This window comes from Micromys minutus (genome assembly GCF_963924665.1).
Source record: "Micromys minutus genome assembly, chromosome: 18".
NCBI lineage: Eukaryota > Metazoa > Chordata > Mammalia > Rodentia > Muridae > Micromys > Micromys minutus.
Window position 1 is genome coordinate 26244471 of NC_137953.1, and position 21993 is coordinate 26266463.

The 21993-nt window shown below is 51.0% G+C and overlaps 1 protein-coding gene across 2 annotated transcripts in view; it reads left to right on the plus strand.

Moving 5' to 3' along the window:
• Window positions 1-1800: 1800 nt before the first annotated feature.
• Window positions 1801-21993, plus strand: part of CRHR2 (corticotropin releasing hormone receptor 2) — a 43313-nt gene continuing 23120 nt past the window's right edge. The window contains exons 1-3 of one of the 2 annotated variants that reach the window (XM_080932159.1): window positions 1801-1997; window positions 10608-10698; window positions 16719-16844. In XM_080932159.1, coding sequence (XP_080788285.1) covers window positions 1926-1997; window positions 10608-10698; window positions 16719-16844 — 289 coding nt within the window. In that variant the 5' untranslated portion in view covers window positions 1801-1925. The remainder of the gene's footprint in view (window positions 1998-10607; window positions 10699-16718; window positions 16845-21993) is intronic. The other variant, XM_080932158.1, reaches the window with a different exon arrangement.

Below are 21993 nucleotides of genomic sequence, written 5' to 3' on the forward strand. Positions count from 1 at the left end.
GCACACTCTTCTGCTGGTCCAGTCAACTCTCAAGCCTTTGGTTCCAAGTTCCATTGAGCCCTTGCTTCCTACAAGAGCCCTCTCTGATCAGGGCAATTTGCCTGAGGTCAGTAAATCCACATCCTGCTTGGGGCTTGGGAAAGAAGTTTCCTCCGCTAAGCCCTTGTTATTTCCAAAATGAACAGGAAATCTGGGCCTTCCTTCCTCAGCTTTTCTCATGAAGATTCCCTTGTACCAACTGTCTTAGTTATGGTTTTATGGCTGTGAAGAGATATCATGACCAGGGTAACTCTCATAAAGGAAAACATTAATTGGGGGAAACATTTAGTTTCAGAGGCTTGACCCATTATCATCATGGTGGGAAACACAACAGGGTGCAGGCAGACTTGGTTCTGGAGAAGCTGAGAGTTCTGAATCTTGATCTGAAGGTAACCAGGAGGAGACAGGGTTTGTTTCACACTGGGTGTAGCTTGAGCATGTTAGACCTCAAAGCCTCTCCTCCACAGTGATACACTTGCCCTAACAAAATCACAGTTCCTAATAGTGCCACTCCCCATAGGCCAAGCATGTAAACTCATGGATCAATGGGGACCAAACCTATTTGCACCATCACACCAACCATGGGGCCACGTTTTGTGCCATAAAGAAAGGAAAGGTGAAAAGGAGCCAGGAGGGAAAGGCCGCACTCATCCCAGGCAGGGAAATCAGAGAACGGTTCTTATTGGTTAGCTTTAGCAGTTCCCACTGAGGCCCTAAGATTGCAGAGAGAGGGAGAGAGAGAGAGACAGAGACACACAGAGAGGTACAGAGATAGACAGAGAGACAGAGAAAGACAGAGAGAGACAGACAGAGAGAGAGAGAGAGAGTGAGAGAGAGAGGCAGAGAGAAAACTGGGGACCAGCAGGAGCAGGGAAGAAAGCTGCCGAGAGAGATGGAGAAGAGGCCCCAGAAGACTAGGCATAGTACTCTGGACAGAAAGACCTAAGAAAACACAGAGCTTCTGAGTCTCTTGAACGTGAGCTGAGCTCTCCATAGCCTCTACTGGATGGCTGTATCTCTAGGAAAAGCCTGTACCTCTTAATCACATTCCTAGAATGCCTTCCCCTCAAAGCCAGGGGACAACCACTGTGTAAGCTTTTAACCCCTGCACAATAAGGCCCACTTGTCAGAGGCAATGCTCCTGTGCTCCCAAGACCTGCACCTGTCCTGTCGCTGCTGAGAGCAGGAACGCTCAGCCCTACCTGGTTCTAGGACTCTGGCTCTGATCCCAACTTCAGAGTCCAAATCCCTTCGAGTTCCCCTCCCCCACCTATTCTCAGTGTTTTGGTTCTCGTGTTGTTTTTTTTTTTTTTTAATATCATTTCAAATGTACAGAAAAGTTGTGCAGTGATTAGATCACACCCACATCCCCTTTGTCCAGGCCTCTCCCTTGTGTGCTACACCAACATCAAGATCTCCATGCGCCTCTGGGCTTGTGGGCCAGCTTGAAGAGCCTTTCGTAACTGGGACCCCTCAAACAAGTGGGAAGTCCTGGTCCGATGATCTCAGCCAACCCCCATGAATCCTTGGGCCCATCCTGCCTCTCTGCTCCTGGCTCCTGGCTCTGAGGAGCTACCGCTCCACCAACGCTGGCGGGAAGACCATACCCATTAAGCCCTGCTCTGGGAACTGGAGCTTGTACCCTGGCCGCCTGCAGAAGTGGCTGCCCAGGGCCAGCTATAAATAACCTGGAGGCAGCCTTCTGTGGGGTGGTGTCACTGCTACCCTGGGGGAGGCGGGTGAAGAATGCCCCGGTGCCCAGGGCTTTACCTTGGCTGATAGGTCAGGCAGGGTAAGACAGGCCTGGGGGAGGGGCCGGACAGACCTCCTTCCAAAGCAGCGGCTTCTGGTCCCCCATCCTGGAGAGCGGCGGGATCTGGAGTCCCATGGGGACCCCAGGCTCTCCGCCCAGTGCACAGCTTCTCCTCTGCCTATTTTCTCTTCTCCCACTGCTCCAGGTAAGTGGATGAGCTGGGGCTATCAGAACGGGGGCTCCCAGCTCTATGGGGGTAGGGGGTGTCTAGTCTCATGACTTGGTGGCTGAGTAGCCCTGGGGATCTATATCTCTGAACATGAGTCAGAGAGTCTCATACCAAGACAGGACGGGAAAAGAAACAAGGAGACTGACATCAGTTAAGGTAAGAGAGGGAGGAATCCTGTGTGGATTATGACAGGGCTCTGAGGTGACACTATGCTGTGCAGGACCTCTCCTTTCTGGTTAGCAATAGTCTAACAGTTCTCTACAAGTTCTCTGCTGTTAAGCCTCCCCTCCCCCCACAACTCCTTCCACTACGGCTCTCTTCTCTACCCTCTCTCCAACAGATCACTAGAGAGCTCCCTTCACTCACCACTGCCTGCCCCCACCTCTACTAACCCCCAGAATCAAATGAGCCATGAGCAGAAAGCAGGGGAAAGGGGAAAAACCTGCTCCTACTGGACCTCACCCAGAGTCAGTCTCTCTGAAGGATGATGGGCAGGAGAGGGGGGGGGAGAGAGAGAGAGAGAGAGAGAGAGAGAGAGAGAGAGCCCTGAGGAAGAGGGTGGTCCCCCCAAAAGCAGGTGTAGAAGCAACTGACCGTCAACTGTCTTTTCATTTTACATGTGGGGAAACTGAGGCCCAGGCTCCTCAAACTTACCCAGCCTCAGTGTCCTCATCAGGAAAATTAAGACACTCCCTCAACAGGGTCATCCTGAAGATGAACAGAAATGACACAAGTCTTGAGGCACGGTGCTTACGTGGAGAAAACTCTAGTTGTGGGGTCCAGGTATGAGGGCATGAGGACCCTGTCCTCCCTGAACCCTGGCTAGGACCAGGAGGTGGGTACCAGACAGAGATATGGGCCATGAGACTCAACATCTTTCAGAACCAGCCCAGGCCCATCTCTGCCTTTTCTAAGGTCCACCTCCCTAGCCTGAGACAGAAATTAGTACCTTGCCCAAAGTCACTCAGAGTATCAAGAACTGGAGAGTAAATACTTTCTGAACCCCCCCCTCCCCACAAGCCCAGCCTTCCCTGCCTTTGGCCTTCTTGGTAATAGGATTGATTTCTGGGTTCTTGGCCAACTATTCTGAGAGTTCAGCCCCCAGGGAAATGAGAACTTGAGAGTCAGGCAGCAGTGGAAAGGAAAAGCAACAGGAGCATGGTGGCTCACCGCCCACTCATTTATTTATCCAAGGCAGACTTAACACACAGAGTAAGGACGCAGCTGTGCAAGCCCACCCTGGGTGTCTGCCCTGGTGGATCCCCAGCCAGAAAGGGCCCCCGCAGGAAGAATAGCAAAGAAATAATATGTGTTTATAACCTTTGTAAATTGGGTCTGCAGAAAGAGATAAAAAGGTGTGAGAGACCCCACCAGGAAGTGGAGGATTCTGGTCTGAGGAGGCGGGTCAGCAGTGTGTGTATGAAAGGGGAGCTGGGGGAGGCCATCAGGGGCCAGGTGTAGGGGCCTTGCCTCTGGAAGAGATCTCGACCCTGAGCATGTGGGGAAACCTCTAAACTGGAGTGTGGCTGGGGCTGGTTTCCAGGAGAGAGGTCAGGATAGGAGAAGTGAGACTACTCCTCCTCCAGCCCACTCCTCCAGAGCCCGGAGGGTGCAGGCAGTCTTTGAACTAGGATGTCTAGCTTCCCTTCAAGGGCATTCTGCATTCCAGGTTGTGTGCTCGCTTCCCAGACTAGAGGTCCAGGCAGGGTGAGCACATTAGATGACATGTCCCAAGATCCCTAACTTTAAGTAAATCTTCCATTTTGGATTTCAAATTTTGGCATTATGGATGTTCCCTTCACTTCATCCAGTGCAGTTCATATAAGTATTTTAAATTATGGAAAAACTCCCAAATCTAAAACACTTGTAAGCCTGTAAATGAGCATGTCAAATGAAGACACTCCACCTGCCTTTCCTCTAGTCAGCGGCCGATTCCAGCCCCTCTCCTTGGGATGAGGGAACTTCCTCTTGAGGGAACTTCCTCAGGACAACCTTCTACAGGTTTGCTGGGTTTCATCCAGAGAAGGCCCGGTAGAGGGAGGAGGCACGAACTCTGGATGCCGCCAAACAGCTGTAGAAAACTGGGCTTCACATAATCTGCTTCATCCTCTCCCAAAACTGAGTGTCTGGATTTTAACACTACCCTTCTATGCCACCCCTCCCCCCTACTACTGCTTGCCAAGAACGTGGAATATGCAAGGTCATTTCCCAGAAGCCCTGTCATCTAATGACTCTCCACCAAAAACTTAACTCCATTTGGAGTGTTTTCTAACCTAATCAGCTAATTTAGCCTCCCTAGCTTTTCCATTTTGTCCGTGTTTAAGTATTTTTCTTTTCTGAAGCAATTTGTCTGCAGGGCGCTGCCCACTGGGTCCCTCGGAACTCGGATGTCCTGAATCCTCTGCTCTAGAATGACGGCATGGCTCAGCTTCTTCCTCATTCCCTTCATCCGACTGAAACCAGTTTATTTAGTAGGACTCTTCAGAATTCTAACTCCTGAAGATGGCATCTTCAGTCTACAGAGTCGGGAGAATGACCCACTCCCCGTCCTAGCTTTGTTCTATTTTTCTGTGCAGCTGATCTGGGCAAAGCATGTCGGGCTCCAGTTAGCTGCCACATGATTCCATGCTTGAAGCTTCAAAACAACACAGGGAACCCAGAAGACCTTAGTCCCCCCGTTCTCCATCTGTCAGCTGAGGAGAGGAGGCCAGGGTTCATGGTCACTGCTCTGATAAAGGGCAAGGCCATCTTTAAAAAGCAGTTACCTTAACAAAACTTTGATTTTAATGTTAGGCTAAGTTTAGGACATTCAGACAGTTGCTGTCTGTCTGACGGGTGACACTAGGTGAGTTAATTAATAAGGAGAATGCTTTTAGACCAAGTGACTTGTGCTAGGACCTCCTGGCCAGCTCCCTCCACACTGAGACAATGAACTCTTCCCTTCAACTACAACTTCTAGGCTGGTTGGAAAGAGAGACAGGATGGAAAAAGAAAACCTCACCAGCTCTCAAAAAAAAAGAGTAAAGTGAAGGGGCCAGAGACACCCCCAGGGCCTGCCTAGGTAGATTTGGGACTTGAAAGGAGACATCAAGGCATCGCAGGAAGCAGGGCTCACCAAGGAGCCCACTGGAGCAAAGCTGCAGGGTTAAGAAGCCTACCAGAGGCCTTTGATGTCTTGGGGTCCTCATTTGAGCACTGAGAGTCTCCTATTAAGGTTGCTGGCCCCCATGCTCTAGAAAGCAGCTGCCTGCCCTGCCCAGTAGCCATCCATTACTGCCCCCACTCCTGAATCCCAATGGGACACAGATTGGCTTCTCTTATGGTCCCCTTCCCATCTTCCTCCCGTGTCTCCTCTTCCACTTTGTCCTGTGCCTCTTCCTCCTTGCTTCTCTGTCACTTGTCCCCTGCCCTGATTTCTCCCCTGCCTCTTATTCTCCCCTCCCTCCCTACTCTGCCCTCCCCCCATCCCCTCCTTTTCTTCTCTTCCCTGACTACCTCCCTGAGCAGAGGTAAATGAACACTGAATGGGGCAGATAGTGGGAGGAGTTCTCACTCCCTGGTTCCTTTCCTGACCTTGGACAGCAGAGAGAAGAGGCAGGGAGGGGCTGGTTCCTGGTCCAGCCTGAGACTCAAAGGTCCATAAATCTGCCTGGCTTAGGCAGAGGCCTAAATTTAGAGGGAACTTGTCACCAGACCCAGGAGAAGGAGGTCTAGCCAGACCCCCTGGCTCCTGTGGGGTGGCACCTATATGCCTGACTGGCCCTTAGGGCACAAGCTCTGCTTGGAGAGGGTCCAGTGAGAGGAAGAACAGCTGGAGCCTTGGCTCTGACCTCCTGTCTTCTTCCCTGCCAGGGCTTCTTCTGCCTTCTTCAATAAGGGGACATTCTAGGGGATGGAGACAGAAAATGGGCGCCACACTGGCCAACCTCTTAGGGAACATCAAAGCAAAGGTAATCTGAGGAACAGCAAAAGTTCAGAGCTGGAGTTCCAAGAACTGGGGGTGGCATTGACTCTACCTGGCCAGGGTCACAGGCCTCTTCATTCATCTATTCATCCATCCAGTCCCTCAGTCAGCAAACATTTGTTGGACACTTGCTATGTACCAGGCCATGGTCAGGAACTTTGGACACAGATGTGTATCCTGATCTACTGTGGGACATCAATGGTAGGGGTGAGGAGGCTCTCTGGTCCCAGGCTATCCAAGGGTAGTGTAGAAGCCAAAGTTGGCCAATCAGAAGATAGGGTGATGGCCAAAAAAAAACAAAGGCTGTTCTCTGTACATTACACAGGTCTTGAGCTTCCTGGAGTCCATTTGGACTTCCGCAATTCCATTCTTCCCTGGCACTGCCTCTATCAAAGTGGACTCAGATGAGCCTCTAGGGGAAGAGCTGCAAATACCCAGGCTCCCAGGCTTCAGCCTATGGGAAGCCCAGACCCTGTGACCCTTCTTGGAGTCCAGTAATGGGTTAGAAGAGCCCAAGACCTCAAGGAAACATCTGGTCCAACCAGATACCTGCTGATTCGGAAGAAGGGAGAAAGGACACAGTAGAAGGAAGGTGGTGAGTGAGTCGAGGTGGGGTCAGGTGGGGTCCTTGGCTTCACAGCCAAACTACAAGTCTCTCAATGTGTCAGGAAGCTGTGTTTCACAGACAAGGCAGACCATTAGCACAGGGATTACTAAGGCAGTCTGTCTTAGTCAGTGTTCGGTTGCTGTGAAAAGATGCTATAAACCAAAGCAATTCTTATAAAAGAAAGCATTTCACTGGGGGATTGCTTACAGTTTCAGGTTAGTCTATTAACATCATGACAGGGAGCATGGCAGCAGACATGGTGCTAGAACAGTAGCTGAGAGCTATATCCTGATCCACAGGCAGAGAACTAGCCTAGCATGGGCGTTTGAAACCTCAAAGCCCACCCGCAGTGACATACTTCTTCCAACAAGGACACATATTTAAATCATGTCAAATCCTGGTGGCTAAGCAGTCAAACAGGTGAACTTATGGGGGCCACTCTCATTCATACGGCCAAACAGTCCTCACCCATTGCTACCTGAGAGCAGGTCAGAAGGTCCCATGGTCCTTGTTATGACTCGAGGAGCTCCGAGAGCTACTGGGTTACAAAGAGAGGACACAGCTGCCATGCAAAAAAAAATCACAGTGGTTTCAGGAGCTCTGTGTCAGTGGACCAGGGACCAAGGCCAAATAGAGTCTCCATTCCATATCTCAACATCGCAGTGTTAAGTTCCCATTTACTTGCTTGGACCTCTGACCTGCTGGCTGTACCTGCTTCCCATAACCCAGATCTCTGTGAGGTCTCCCCACCATCCACTCTGCTCTTACGGGGCTTGGTGAGGGGCTTCTGAGTGCCATGTTTGGGCAGTTGTCCTATTGGCCTCTGTAGATCTTGCTTTCACATCCTTATCTAGGACCAGCCTTCCTGTGTGTAACAGGACCAGTCAGCCATACACGTAGCTCATCAGGTTCTCTGGGCTGGAATCTTGCCCTGGGCTCTTACCTGCTGTGTGGCCTTGGCTTCTGTGAAGTGGGGTTATTCACAGTTCTCTCAGAAGCTGTGGCAGGGAGCAAATGAGCTGTCTTCTGGTCTCAGTTTAGAGCTGTGCTCAGCACACAGCAAGCATCACACAAGAAAGTGTCTGTCTCCCGCTGCCTCCCACCCTCTCAGCAAGGTTCTGCTGGCCTGTATCCTCCTCTCACCAGTGTCTTCCCATCCCCCAGGAATGTCCCCAAATTAGGTTCTGCTGACTGCCTTGAGCCTTTGTTCATTTGCTTCCTAGGGTCATTCCTCTTCTTACTGTTCACCCCATACATCCCTACTCATCTCCCCTTTGGATTCAGCTCTCAGTTCATGCTTCCCAGAGCCTTGGATGTCTTGACAAGACAAGACAGTCATCCACTATGCACTGGAGGCTGAGCCTAGTGAGGGAGGTGGAGGTCATGTCTGCAGGAGCTCAGTGTCCACTGAAGAGATGGGAGGACTAGCCTCGAACAGGTTTGGTAGCTTTGCCAAGGTCACGCTGTACAGAAACAATGTCCCCTAGAAGGCTGAATGTGGGGCTGTCTGAAGCTCTATTCATACTACCCACAATGCTGCTCTTTTCCTACCTACCCATCCTCTCAACAGTCACCAGGGCTTCTGCTCAAAATAGGCACCTAAAGGGTGTGCTGTGTGCTTGAACTGAGTCTGATATAATCAGGTAGACCCTGGGTGGGCGTGGGGTGGAGTAAAGAAGATTCTTGGCTATGCTAACTTTTGGACCCATGGAAAGAGGAATTTGGAGAGACAGAGACAGAGCCAGGTTATGCAAAGATTCTAAACCCGACTCTGACCAGCTCTTCTTGCCCTAGGTGGAGCAATATTCCCCTCTACTGAGCACAGTGCTACTGTGCCCACCCCCAGCAATGGGCTTTGCTAGCTAGAGCTGGCACAGCCTGGGCTCAGGCATCTGAGACAAGGTTGATCCCACATCATCAGAGTCCTGAGAACATTGCTCTCCCCACCCTGTGGGCTCAGAACAGGAGGCAGGCAAGTCACCTAGGTCAAGAAGGAGACATTTGGGCCCACAAATATTGTGCTGGGGTCTCTGAGAAGTGTGGATGGCATCTGAGGTGCACAGTCTAGCCATGGTAGGAGCAAGACTCCAGGTTTCCACAGGGGTTCCCTGGAAGCCCGCCACTCTAGGAAGGGCTTGCTAGCTACTCTCTCTCTTTACACACACACACACACACACACACACACACACACACACACACACACACATCCTGCAATAGAATCAGTGGGACGGCAGAGGGGCCATGCATGCCCTCTCTTGCCCACTCATCTCCCTTCAAGATTCAGCTCTAAGTCTTGGCATCCCATAGCCTTGACTGTCCTTGACAAGACAGGACACTTCTTCATCATGTGGTATTGAAGGCTGAGCCCGGAGAGGGATGCAGAGGTCATGTCTTCAAGAGCCCAGTGTCCATGAAGACAAGAGATGACTAAGCAGCAGAGGGTCTGGTCTGAAAGCTCTTCTGGTCACTTGGTGACCAGTTCTTCTACTGAGCAAGCAGGGGCTTCGTGACATCCAGGAGCCTGGTACAAAGGAGATCCCAGCAGTGTCCAGAGCCTGTGCCCAGAACCTCTGGCCTCTTATGTCCCAGAGGCATAAACCGAGAGCTTAAGTTTGACAGCTCACGATGTCCCTTAGAGTATGTGTGTCTGTGCGTGTGCATGCACATGCATACACATACATCCCTGAGCCAGCAGAGTTCCAGTAAGCCATGTGGGCAACAAGCTGGACATCTGAGTAATGGGGTTATTAATCAGCAGTTCAAAGGCACCGCGGGGAGACCAAGCGTTCAGCTTCCAGCTCCAGCCCAGAAAATAGACTAAATGTGATGTTTGAGGACTTCAGCCTATGGGGACATCCTGGGGGCAAACACAGGCCCATCTGTCTAGGAAAGAAATCCTGACAAGCAAGAGAAAGACAGCTGCCTGCCAAGGGAACAATGCCTACTGCAACCTCAGAATCGAAAGTGACAGGGCTGAGAGGAACCCAGAAGTTACACACACACACACACACACACACACACACACACACACACACACACTAGCATGCACATGCATGCTGCTTGTAGAGGAAGTGAAGCGTGGTCTTGGGAGGAGCTGTAGGCAAGGGTTAGGATTTTATAGGGCTTTGCTTCAATCCAGCCTTATGTCATTTTTCCCTACTTTTTCTGTCTTTGCAGATGCTGTGCTCCCCCATTTAGGCAGGGACCCTTATCAGCTAAGCAAACTCCTACTCACTGATCAAAACCCATTTAATCATGTTCTTTTCCATGCCACTAATTCAGAAAATGCCTCCATCCAGGGCAGACATGCTCACATCTGTTTTATCCACGGTGCCCAGCAATCACTCTGAAGACTTTCCTGAAAAAACGAGGTCCTAGATGGCTTTGTCCTTCAGGTTGGATTTCTACTGTCACCTCAGCTCCTTAGTGTCTAAGCTGGCACCAGGGTCCTCTTTTATCCACTCGTTCTTTCACCAGCATCATAAAATTCTCCTCTTACAGGAAGCCCACCAAGACCTGGTTAGCTCTCTCTCCCATGTATTAACTATTATGTCTCTCTAATTGATCAGGGACAGGAAAGCTAAACTGCAGTCTGCCTTTCTCACCTCTGCTCTAAGCTTAGGATACACTCACTCACCTTGCCTGGGACACTTAAAGTTAACACAGGAACTAACACACAGAAGGCCATCTGCGAGTATTTGCTGGGAGCTTTAGTGGTAGAGAACAGGGCACTCGATTGGTCAATTCCATCCAGTGCTGAGGTTGGGGGGATCACGAGGTTGGGGGGTCACCTTTCAGGGCTGAAGGAAGGAATAGAGTCCTGCCTCAAAGATGTCCCTTCCTAGGTTCCTTCTGCAGCCCTTGTGGGGCTCCGGGCCAGGCAGGAACACTACTTTCCAAGGGGTCCTGAGCATCTATCATCCTGTCGAGCTGTCCTTCTCTGCAGGGAAGGTAATAGAATTGAGGAATGAGAGACATAACTGGGTACCAGTAACCCTCATCTCTGCTTCCGCAGGTGGCCCAACCAGGCCAGGCACCCCAGGACCAGCTCCTGTGGACACGTTTGGAGCTGTACTGCCACAGGACCACAGCTCGGAACTTTTCAGGTATGCATGCTTGTCGACCCCCAGCCCATCCTGCAGCCGTCCTGGGGCCTGAGGGGAGCCCTGGAGCTTGAGCTAAGAAGCACACAGTAGGGTAGCACACAAAGCCCTGTCTCTAAGGCCCAATTTGGTCTCTTCATTTCAGTTTTTGCATAGTATCCTTCCCTTTCCATTAGAACTCTGGACTCTTGATCAACGACAAAAATCTTGCCCCCACCTCCTCCCTCCTCCCAAATGGCTAGACTGGTGTGTTCAGGAGCCCAGAGAGAAGATGACCCTTCTGCTTTCAAACCCAGTCAAAAGGCAAGACTAGCAGAAGGTGTAAAAACATCTCTGGTTGCCGTGGCTACAGGCATCACCCCAGTATGATCCTGTGAAACAGCAGCCAGTCTCTGGGCTCTGACCCTCTGAGGTACCCAGAAGCTGACTCACTAAGCAAAGCATTGCTGAATGCTGAGTTGTGGGCTCCAGGGAGATATTTTTAGGGTCCCACCCTCTCCTGGACTTCCAAAGCACTGGTTCACAGAAACAGCATAGAAAAAGGACTTGGGAGAATGAGGGTGTCCTGTGGCTCAGAACCTCTCAGGGCTCAAGGGGACAGGAATGCTGGCCAGACCTGGACATTCAGACACAACCCGAGGCAGGCATGAAGGAGTTAAATCCCACCGCCTGTACCTCTACTACGGGGCTGCGGGGCTGCGCAGAATTCAGTTGAGTCCCGGACCAATCTTGTCCCAGCTCCTCCGTGAGTTTCCTAGACTACTGTGACAAAGCACTAGACTTAGGTACCTTGATGGATTCAAACTTATCTTCTTTCTATTCTGAATTCTGGAGAGGCATGGCCAAAAGTTGGCTTGGGTTGGTTATTTCAAAGCCTCTCTCTGACTTTTCCTGTCCTCAGGTCTTCCCTCTAAGAGGGTTCACCCCCACCTTCTCTTCTTAGAAGGCCACTCGTCCTATAGACTGGGCCTGCAGGCCAAATTGCATTCATATTATTTGAATCACCTCAATTAAGACCCAATTAAGACCACATTCTGAGGCATGGAAACAGCGTGAGAATTTGGAGGGGCCACACTTGGTCTGCATCTGTTTCTTTATCCATTAGAGTTAGGATTTAAGTCTACCTAAGAGGCACACTTTGGCAGAGGGGACAGTCAGCACGGACCATGCCTAGCAGACATAGACAGGACCAGAGGCCCCTTACTTCAGAAGTGCCACCCCTTCCTTCATTGTCATTGGAGGAAACACTGCTGCTCAAAGACACCCTGGCCTCTCCCTGCTCTCCTTACCCAGCTGTCTGTCTGAAAAGGTAGCCTAGATACCCCACCCCCAACCTGGGTTGAGGGAGAAGGTCCTCCTCTTGGACACCAGTCCTCCCTGCCTAATTATTAGGGCCTAAGTCTGCTGACCAAACACTCGTGAACTATTTAAACAAAATTTGGTTGAAAAATCTTTTTGACTCATAAGAGCTTATTATTATCTCTCAGCGCAACCGCTTTGACAGTGCCTCGTGTCCCTGAGGAGTTCATCAGAGCCTCACCTTGTTTGTTTATTTATTTATTTTTTATTTATTTATTTTCTTGAAGTCTTTTGGCTCCTCGTTCCATTTTGTTTTCGCCAGAAGCAAGCTGTGACCGTGGCCACAGCTTTCTAACCTGTGCTTCTCTCTAATAACCGAGAGTGGATGTTTCCTGTGTCATTAAATATTCATCCAGCGCGTCGCTGGTGGTGCTGCCTATCAGCCACTGTGAGGACACATCATCCCTCATTAGCCACGGCCCTGGGGTGGACATGGGAACTGTCAGGACACCTGCTGAGCCACAGAAATTGCTTCTGTAGTCCCCACCCGAGAGCGGTCGCTTCTCTTGCGTCCACTAGTTAGGAGAATAGGGAATGACTAAAAAGTGCAAAATGAAGCAAAACCACGATCACCGTCGTTCAGCGAATCTTACGTGCGAAAAAACTGAAGGAGAAAAAAGAACAAGGGAGCGATAAATGCAGCGTGCAAGACGGCGGTTCCTCTGGGAAGGCATGTGTAGATAAATATTGGGCATAACAGCTAATATCTGTTCCAGATTGGGTGGCCAGCTCATTATGGTCACTGCTATACAAAAGCCTCCATTAAAGAAAAGACCGTAAACTAAAGTTAGGCTGTGTGTATGTGGGCTGATGATGACAGGGGACTGTAAACCAAAGACTTTAACCAACTGTGCTGTATGCCCCTGTGGTCCAAATACATGAAAAAAAAAAAAAAAACCCACATAGTCAGGAGAGCAATTATAACTTCCAGCAAGCTTTTAATGGAATATTTCTATTTTATTCATCATATACATATATTTGAAAAAATGCTAGGGGATTATTGGGAGGCATATTATTTATTCTATTCAGAGACAATATAAGGGTCCAAAGGCATCCAAGGAATCTTTTAAGTAATTTTCCAGTCCAAGATGCAAGGATGCTCATATACAAAGACACTAATGCGTGCACACACAGAGAGGCATACTACTATTAGTTAGAGGGGCAGGGAATCTAGCCAAGGAGACAGAACTCTGGGTTTTCCTCAGCCCTGTGGCCAAAGAATGTGCTTGATTCTTTTGATTTTTTTTCCCATGTGATGGACACCATCTCTGGAGCATTCTGATGGGTGTTGGGGACTCTGGGGAAAGTTAGTGAACAGAATTGCCCACCCACAGAGCCTCAGGTGGCAGAGCTTTGGTGAGACCTAGAGCAGCCCCTGTAACTAGGGAAGCATCTTGAGCAGCAGGAGCAGAAGAGGGAAGCCCACAGCTGCATGCTTGCAGGAAGAGAAAAGAGGCTGCAGAGCTGAAGAGTATTCTAAATGGTGGGGGAGCATGGCTGAAGCACAGAGGGCTCAGCCTGCAGCACAGGGAGGATGGGGGCGAGGTTCACCAAGTGCCAAAGACACTGGCTCCACCCTGGAGGCTATTCAGGTCTAATCATGGAAGTAAGATGACACGACCCCAACTGTAAAGTCTGTTCATCTTCCCTGTGAAGGAAATGGGAGGCCGGCTGAGGAGCTGGAGACTGGGGCTGGGAACTGGCTTTTCCTTCTTTGCGAATCCTCTTGTCCATCTGTACAGCGCGGGGTGGGATTACCACTACAGGCCTTCCCTGGTCCCACGACCAGGAAGGAAACCATGTTGAACATCAGGACACCATGTCACCTCCTCTGTGCTTAGTCAGAGTTCGAGGAGGAATGGCCTGAAGCATCCCTCAATGTCATAGTTTAAGAGACCTCACACCTCACTATAACTTCAAGAAGATCTCACTGCTTGCCCTTAGCCATCCCTAAAAAGGCTTCCTGTCTGCACTGTGTTATGAAGGACAGCCTCTCACAGGAGCAAGGCTGTCCCTATAAACTTTGCCGTCCACTTGGCACTTGCATGGTGGGGTAAATGAGAGCATGTGTGGTGTTGTCTGAGCGCAGCACTCTGACAACAGAGTGTCTGTGGTGCTCGGTAGGCCTATTTAACGGCATGGACAGGGCTGTGCAGTGGATGTGTCTAAGTTGGCCTAGCGCTGTTCATTACCACCACAGCTGATGTCAGTGGCGGCCCAAGACTTGAGACGCTGAGTAGCAGAAACACATTCCTCACCCCAGGCTCCTCATCACAACAGGGCACTCCCTGGCACCTGATCCATTTCTCTGAACCCTCTCTCCAATGTCCCTGTCCCCACCAGTCTGGAACACACATACTTTCCAAATACTTGTCCTTTCACACCTAGCTCGGGTCTATGACAGGACTGACTGGAAGCCTCAGGAACCTATGTGCACCCACCTCTTCCTCTTTCTAAAAAAAAATAATTTGTTTATTTTATGTGAGTTTCTTTCTTCAGACACACCAGAAGAGGGCACTGATTCCATTACAGAAGGTTGTGAGCCATCACGTGGTGGCTGGGAATTGAACTCAGGACCACTGGAAGAACAATCAGTGTTCTTAACTGCTGAGCCATCTCTCCAGCTCCACCTCTTCCTCTTTACCAAACAGCCTCCTCCCTGCTTATAGAGCTGGATCTAATCTAAGAAAAGTGATCTTTCCAATTTCTTCATTTGCCAGCATTCAAGGGAGCTGTGAAGCCAGTTGGTTTCCCTATGTAACATCTTGAATCATGTACAGGCTGTGCCTGCAAATATATCATGAAGAGTTGGTGCCATATCCTAGGACCCTAGAGATCTTAGGTATTCATACATTTAGGGTGCACAGTAACTTTTGCACAGTAACTTTTGCACAGTAACTTTTGACAGTGAGCTGGTCACTTTCCAGAGGAAACTCAGTTAAGCAAGCAAGTCGCCCAGACAAATCCCTGTTCTGCAGAAGAAATCTGAGTGAAAAGGGGCGGGTCACAGGCACTCACCACCTCCTTACTATGGTCCGTGTCTCCTGAGCTCAGGCTCAGGAATAAAGTCACCCTTTGAGCCTGGTTTTACTGCTTGCTCACTCTCTCATGAACTCACCTGCCGTGCTTGGGATTGAGAGACCATTAGGAAGATTTCACAAAGGCAATGGCCTGTTCTTTGCCTTTCTCCACCTGGAGCACTGACCTCTTTAGGGTGGCTTTGGCCTTCAGCGCACCTGGTCCACAATGGAGGGTGCAAGGGGGGGGGGGGGGCTGGACTGATTCTAGAGCCTTTTGAGTCATATCCATAGATGTTCTGGACTGTGAAGAGATTCAGAAAATATGCCACTGATGGAGAAAACCCAGGTAGACGTTTGTCTCAGGCAACATGACAGGAAGGAGAGGCAAAGGAGACTCTAGACTGAAAGACACACCTAGGCAGGTCCCTCAACCTACGCCCATCCACCTCCTGAGCGCTCTGAGACAGTTAGGTCTGTTCAGCTAATTCCCAGGCTAGCATCACTGGGGGGCAGAACCTCCACAGGGGCGCTCACTCCTCCATTCCTGCTGGTGGGGAACACTGACTTTTCTCCCCCTCCTCAGATGGCCCTGCGCAAGCCAGGAGAAAGAGACTTGTGTTCACCTCTCACTCTATCTGGTGCCCAGGACACTAAAACCATCAATTCTTCCAGATAATTGTAATTACTTTCTTCCTAGATAGCCTCCTCTTGCCACTGGTGGCAAATCTGCCAGTGTGAAACCTGTTGTTGTAACCGGTTCTTGGCTCCTGCTGAGAGCCATCTTCCTACTGCCTATTTTCTCCATTTCTGTTAGACCCTCCCTGGTGACCTCTCTGCAACCCTCCGGGGGTCCCCTTCAATCCATTTCCTTCCTCAGGGCACAAATCTGCTGCTGGACTAGTTGCCCCTATCCATCTCTAGTGTCCTTTGGGAGAATAAATTTCTGGGCCAAGAGCAGATCAACTTTGGCTGGCAGTGGGTGTAGCAGGGTGGCACGGATCTCCTGTGCCCCCCCCCCCTGAGGTCTACGACCCTCGATCCTCAGACGGGCTATTCAGCCACTGGCCACTTCAGACCTTAGATTGCCACTCCTGCAGCCATTCCAGAGACTTGTCTGGTTAAGAGGGCACCAAGGGCTGGGGGCCCGACGGGGCTGGAGATAGAGCCCCGCCCCCGACGCCGCCATTGGTCGTGGTCGAGCAGGCGGCCCCTCATCCCCGAGAACCCCATGGCTTCTCTTAGCCAAGGTTCTGGGCGCAGTCAATAGCGGCGCCCCAAGCTACCCAGCTGGCCCGGGGTGGGCGGGGAGCAACCTGGACGCAGTACTCTCTAGCCTCTCCGCGTCGCGCCCGCTCCCTCGCAGCCACGCGGGGCGCGCACTCCCACTCCCTCCGCGCGCGGCTCCGGGGCGCAATGGATGCGGAGCTGCTCCTCAGCCTGCTGGAGGCCAACTGCAGCCTAGCACTGGCCGAAGAGCTACTCCTGGACGGCTGGGGAGCACCCCTAGACCCGGAAGGTAGGCAGGAGGAGAGAGAACTAGCCGCACGTGGGCTTGCTCCACTGCGTTCTCCTAACGCAGGTCTGAGTGGCACCCCGCGCCCCGGCCACCCCTCTGAGCATCTCTGCACTCCCTCCTGTCTCCAGGTCCCTACTCCTACTGCAACACGACCTTGGACCAGATCGGGACCTGCTGGCCCCAGAGCGCGCCCGGAGCCCTAGTGGAGAGACCATGCCCCGAGTACTTCAATGGCATCAAATACAACACGACCCGTGAGTGCCCCTTGCTTGTCTCATGCTGGCCTCTCAGAAAGGCGGTTTAGGAAGAGGGGAGGGCTCTGGACCCTGAATCGGACACCTACCAAGGGTCTCTGTACCCCGACGCACTTATTTCAGGGACTCTGTAAACGTGGGTGCACACCTTCTGTCCATAACTCTATGGTGCTTCTAATACAGGTTAGGTGGTTGTTTGCCCAGAGTTTTCATGCTACGTTTGGAAAAAAGCTGAGCAAGAGAGTAGGAAATACTTCCTCCTTCCCTACAATGTTTGTTTAGGTGACTGGTGTGCGTCCATTCGGCTTCGTTTCTGTTCATACAATCCTCTCCCATCCCTAAGGCAATGCAGCATGTTAAGGCCCCAATCCTGTACCCACGGTGTGACTAAGGGGACCAGACCCTACTACTGGAGTTGAGAGATCAGGAGGGGATAGGGAAACAAGAGCCTAGAGTCTGGGATGCCAGAGGAGATAGGGTATCATTTTTCCCCTAAGCCCTGACACTTACTCACTGGGCTTGTGAGTCTGGAGCCCTGTGCAGCATCACCGCTGTTGAACTTCAGGTAGCTTTTGCTTTTGGATGAGGTCCATACCTCGACCTCCCAGTTAGAACATCCTGAAGGGTCCTTCCTCCTGGTGAGCCCTTTGAGAGCTACAGGAAAAAGAGGAAAGCAGGGGTGGGGAGTGGGGGATGGAGGGGAGTCAAGCTGGGGTTCGTGTCAATACAAATGGAAGCCAGGGCACAGGAGTCAGGACTGTGAGGCTGTGGGTAACAGTGGCTCGCCCACTGGACACCGGCACCTGTCCAGCCCTACATGCTAATATGGCACTGATGAGATTCTGTGGCAAGCTGTTTGTCCTTACATCCTAGCAATAGTGTCTGAACTGGGATCTACCTCCTCCATCAGCATGCATGTCCTGGCTCTCGGAAGGCAAGGAGACCTCCACCTTGTAGGTACTTAAAGTAAGGCCACAGTGCCTGCACTAGGGCCAGGCTATACTTCCTGGGCGCAAGGAGCAGCCTGCTCTGAAAATGCTAAGACTGGATGCCCCTAATTAAAAGGATCATCTATGGAGGCAGAGGTGCCACTAATAAAAGGTTTCCCCATCACTCAAGAAACACCAGCTACACATGATTTAAACAGATCTCATTGGGTGGTAGTGAGGATCCCGACCCAGGAGGTATGCAAGAAATGTCTTCAAGTTCCCTCCCAGGAGTAACTAATGGCATTGTGTTTTTAGGGCATGACCTCTGTAAAGTTGAACGATGGAGATCGGGTACCTAATTCAGAAGCACAGAGGCTAAGGGCCATACAGGGCAAAGGGAAACATGACTGAGCCTGAGGAAGCTCAGTGTAAGCTCTTACCCTGTTCCCTCCAACCAGCCCGGGACCCTGCCCAGGGTAGGGCCTGACTCTCTCTTCCAAAGCAGAGCTCAGCACAACATCATATAACCAATTTCTGAACCCCTACTATGTGCCAGCCAGAACAATTAAACTGCATTGGGGCTTCCCTTGCATTTGCAGTAGGCAGAAGAGTACCAAGTGATAACGGCTTCAGGAAAACCAGGGGTTTATAATAAGAGGAAGCAGGGACATCACATACCAGACCCTTCCCATCAAATCAAATGAGGAGCTGAAAAAAGGATCAGAATGCCACTGAGGTTGGTAAATGTGGTAGCAATTAGCCCTTGGTGTCTAATGAACAATTTTCCTCATTTGGACCAAACTGCCGCCTGTATCTTAGCTTCTGTGGAACACTGAGCTGGGGGTGGGGTGCTGGCTCAGAGAGCTACCTGGAGCTGGGAGGGTGCAGTTGGTCAGCCCTGGCTAAAACAGGGCTCCTGGTAGCAGTGGAAATACCTAATGGATGCTCTTTCTACCTCGGGCCAGCCCAGCACCTCTGCTGCCTTTTCAGTGGGCTCCTTTAAAAAGAGAAAAGCACTCAGTGAGCGCCTGAGGGAAGAGTTCCCTAATCTCACCAGGTCACAGCCAAGCTTTCCCTCCCCAGTTCCCGGCTTCTCAGAAGGCCCATGGTGCTTGAGGATAGGAGACTCTCGCTGGAGATGGCAGTGTCTGTGGAGGGGCTTGTGGTCTGTTAGCTCCGCTGAGGACCTGGTAAGGGCTAATCGCTGTCAGGTGCAGGAGTCTCTGGGAGAGCCTAGTACCTAGAGGCTAGACTTGGGGGCTTGAGTCTCCTCAGGCACTCCTTTCAAAGTGGATGGTTGTCTTTCCTGGATATGGTGTTGCCTTGAGGTTGCTGTATAAGGGTCATGGCTTCCTGCCTGACCTGGTGCATAAAGCCTAGCTGTGCCCCACATAGCTCTACAACTATGATCTGAAATCAGTGTGGTCTTTAGGGGGCTGCAGGAGTGGAACTGTGGGTACTAGGCTCTCCCTGCAACCCCCACACCTGGCAGCGATTAGCCCTTACCAGTTCTGTGCCAGGTCCTCAGCGGAGCTAACAGACCACAAGCCCCTCCACAGACACTGCCATCTCCAGCGAGAGTCTCCTATCCTCAAGCACCATGGGCCTTCTGAGAAGCCGGGAACTGGGGAGGGAAAGCTTGGCTGTGACCTGGAGAGATTAGGGAACTCTTCCCTCAGGCCCTCACTGAGTGCTTTTCTCTTTTTAAAGGAGCCTAATGAAAAGGCCTTCAGCAGCAGAGGTGCTGGGCTGGCCCGAGGTAGAAAGAGCATCCATCAGCTGCACCTTCCCAGCTCCAGGTATCTCTCTGAGCCAGCACCCCACCCCCAGCTCAGTGTTCCACAGAAGCTAAGATACAGGCGGCAGTTTGATCCAAATGAGGAAAATTGTTAGACACCAAGGGTTAGCTGGCTTCGAGACATTAAGGAGATCTCTGAACAGAGGCATCCAAGAAGCACCTGTCTGAGTAGCAACAGCCCAGGAGAGCCCCAGGTCACCAGGCTACCAGGCACTAGGCCACCAGGGCACCAGGCCACCATGATACCAGGATGGGGATGAGGTGTGTGGCAACTGTAGGAACATGTGGTAGCAGGTGTCAGAGAGCACCTTGGAGCTGTCATTGGTCTCATGCAGAGTATCACCAGATGTCACGGCCAACAATGGCCAAAAGAAAGGGACTCAGGCAGGGGTCATGCCCCACAGTTCATGGCAGAACTACCTTAGAGCCTGGGTGTCCCCTCTGCTACTGTTTTCCCAGTTGACTTACCATACCTAGAAATAGAGACTTAGGGTTCTCCTCACGCTACACATGTGGAAACAGAGGCTTGAAGACCTAAAGTATCTTCTAAAGCTAGGCATCCAAGAAACGGCTCTGCCAGTCCAATCAGAGAAGGGTTTTGAAAGGGTGATGTTGGAGGGCTGGGCGTGGTGATGCTTGCTACCCACCCTTGGGAGGCATAGGCAGGCATATCTCTGTGAGTTAGAGGACAGCATGGTCTACACAGCATGTTCCAGATCTGTCTCCAAAAACCAGGATATTAGAAAGAGGCTGGTGAGATGGTCCAGTGAGTAGAGGTCAGCCCACAAACCTAGGGACCAGAGTTTGACCCCCAGAACCCATGTAAAGGTGGAAGAAGAGAACTGAGTCCACAGAGTTGTCCTCTGACTTCCCCATGTATGCTGTGGCAGGTGCCCTCCTCACCATGCATGTGCATGAATGCAACACACACACACACACACACACACACACACACACACACACACACAACACACACCACAATAATCATAAAATTAGGAAAAGGATATTAGACATAATGAAGCCTATTATTTCATACCACTGATATAACCCAATTAGAACCAGGAACAAAGGGTACTGGAGAGCTACTGGAGTTACTGAATTAAGGAGCTAGATCTGAGGCCCAGCCAGGAACCCAGGACACAGTGGGAAGGCCCCTGCTTCCCCTGAGTAGAAGATGCCACCATCCCTGACCACCAGCTGGACAGTACCGCTGCTGCTCAACCTGGAGCTCATTGTAGTGGTCTCTAGAGGGAGGGACTTCCATCTACTTTCCGGGTAGGCAATCTGATGAGTAGGGAACGTGGTGATTCCTGCTCACTTGCTCACGCTCGGACTGCCAGGAATCCTAAGACTCTAATGAGAGGTGGACTGGTCTCCCCTAGACTTCCCAAGCCTAGGTTCAAATCCTGGGCAGCTAAAACCAATCCTAGTGTGTCCATGCATGGTATAGTCCAGGGTGAGCCTCCATCCTGGGTCTCAGGGTCCCACCTCTAGGGAGAAAAGAAGTGGGTTTCCAGTATCAGCTTATTGGGGAGACAGCAGTTAAATTCATATTACTTCACCTCCCCACTCACAGACCTCTCTGAGCCTGTGGATCTTAACCCATATCTCCAAGAATTCTCTCCACTCCTTTCTCTTTCCCTTCCTTCTACTCCCCTCTTCTTTCCTTTTCTCTCCTTTAATCTCTTTGTCTTCTTTTTTCCAGCCCTATCTCCTCCCCATTTCTTATTATTCCCTCTCTACCCCTGATCTCTATCCATAGATCACCTTCCTGCTCTCCCTGCCCTGGCCCCACCTTTCTTCTCTGCCATGGTCCTGTGGCTTCCTATGAGGTCTCTCTGCTTTCCCAGGGTGTAGCCCATCTTCTTTTGGGAGCACTGGTCTCCACCTCATCCTCCTTGTCCCTGTCAAGAGGGAACAATGGGACCAATATATATATTGAGGCATCTATGATGCAGGGAGAGAGGAGATATCTGCTTTAACTAACCTAAGGGGAAGACAGAAGCCTCACTTCCCATTTTCATTTAGAACCCCATTCTAAAAATGGAAATACAACCTAGGCAGCCCCCAGACAGAGGAACCTCCCACCACGTTGTGCCCTTGGACAGGAATATCTTCTTCAGCATTTTGGGATGGAGGTATCAAGAAAAGTGGCAAAGCCCCTGGCTTCAGGAACCCTAGACCAATTATAAACCAAACTTGCACAAATAGTCAGAGCTTGAGATAAGGGATGTGATTAGCAGACTTCCAAGAGGACCTCGGCAGCAGGCATGTGGCATTTGTTGAGGCTGTGGGACTGGGGGCACAAGAAAAACCAGAGCCTCTGGGGCAAGGAGTTAAAAGCTGCAGACCCAGGAACTGGGCTGCCTCTGTCTTTGGGACACGTGGTCACCCCCAGACTCTTTCATTTTCTACAAGCGGG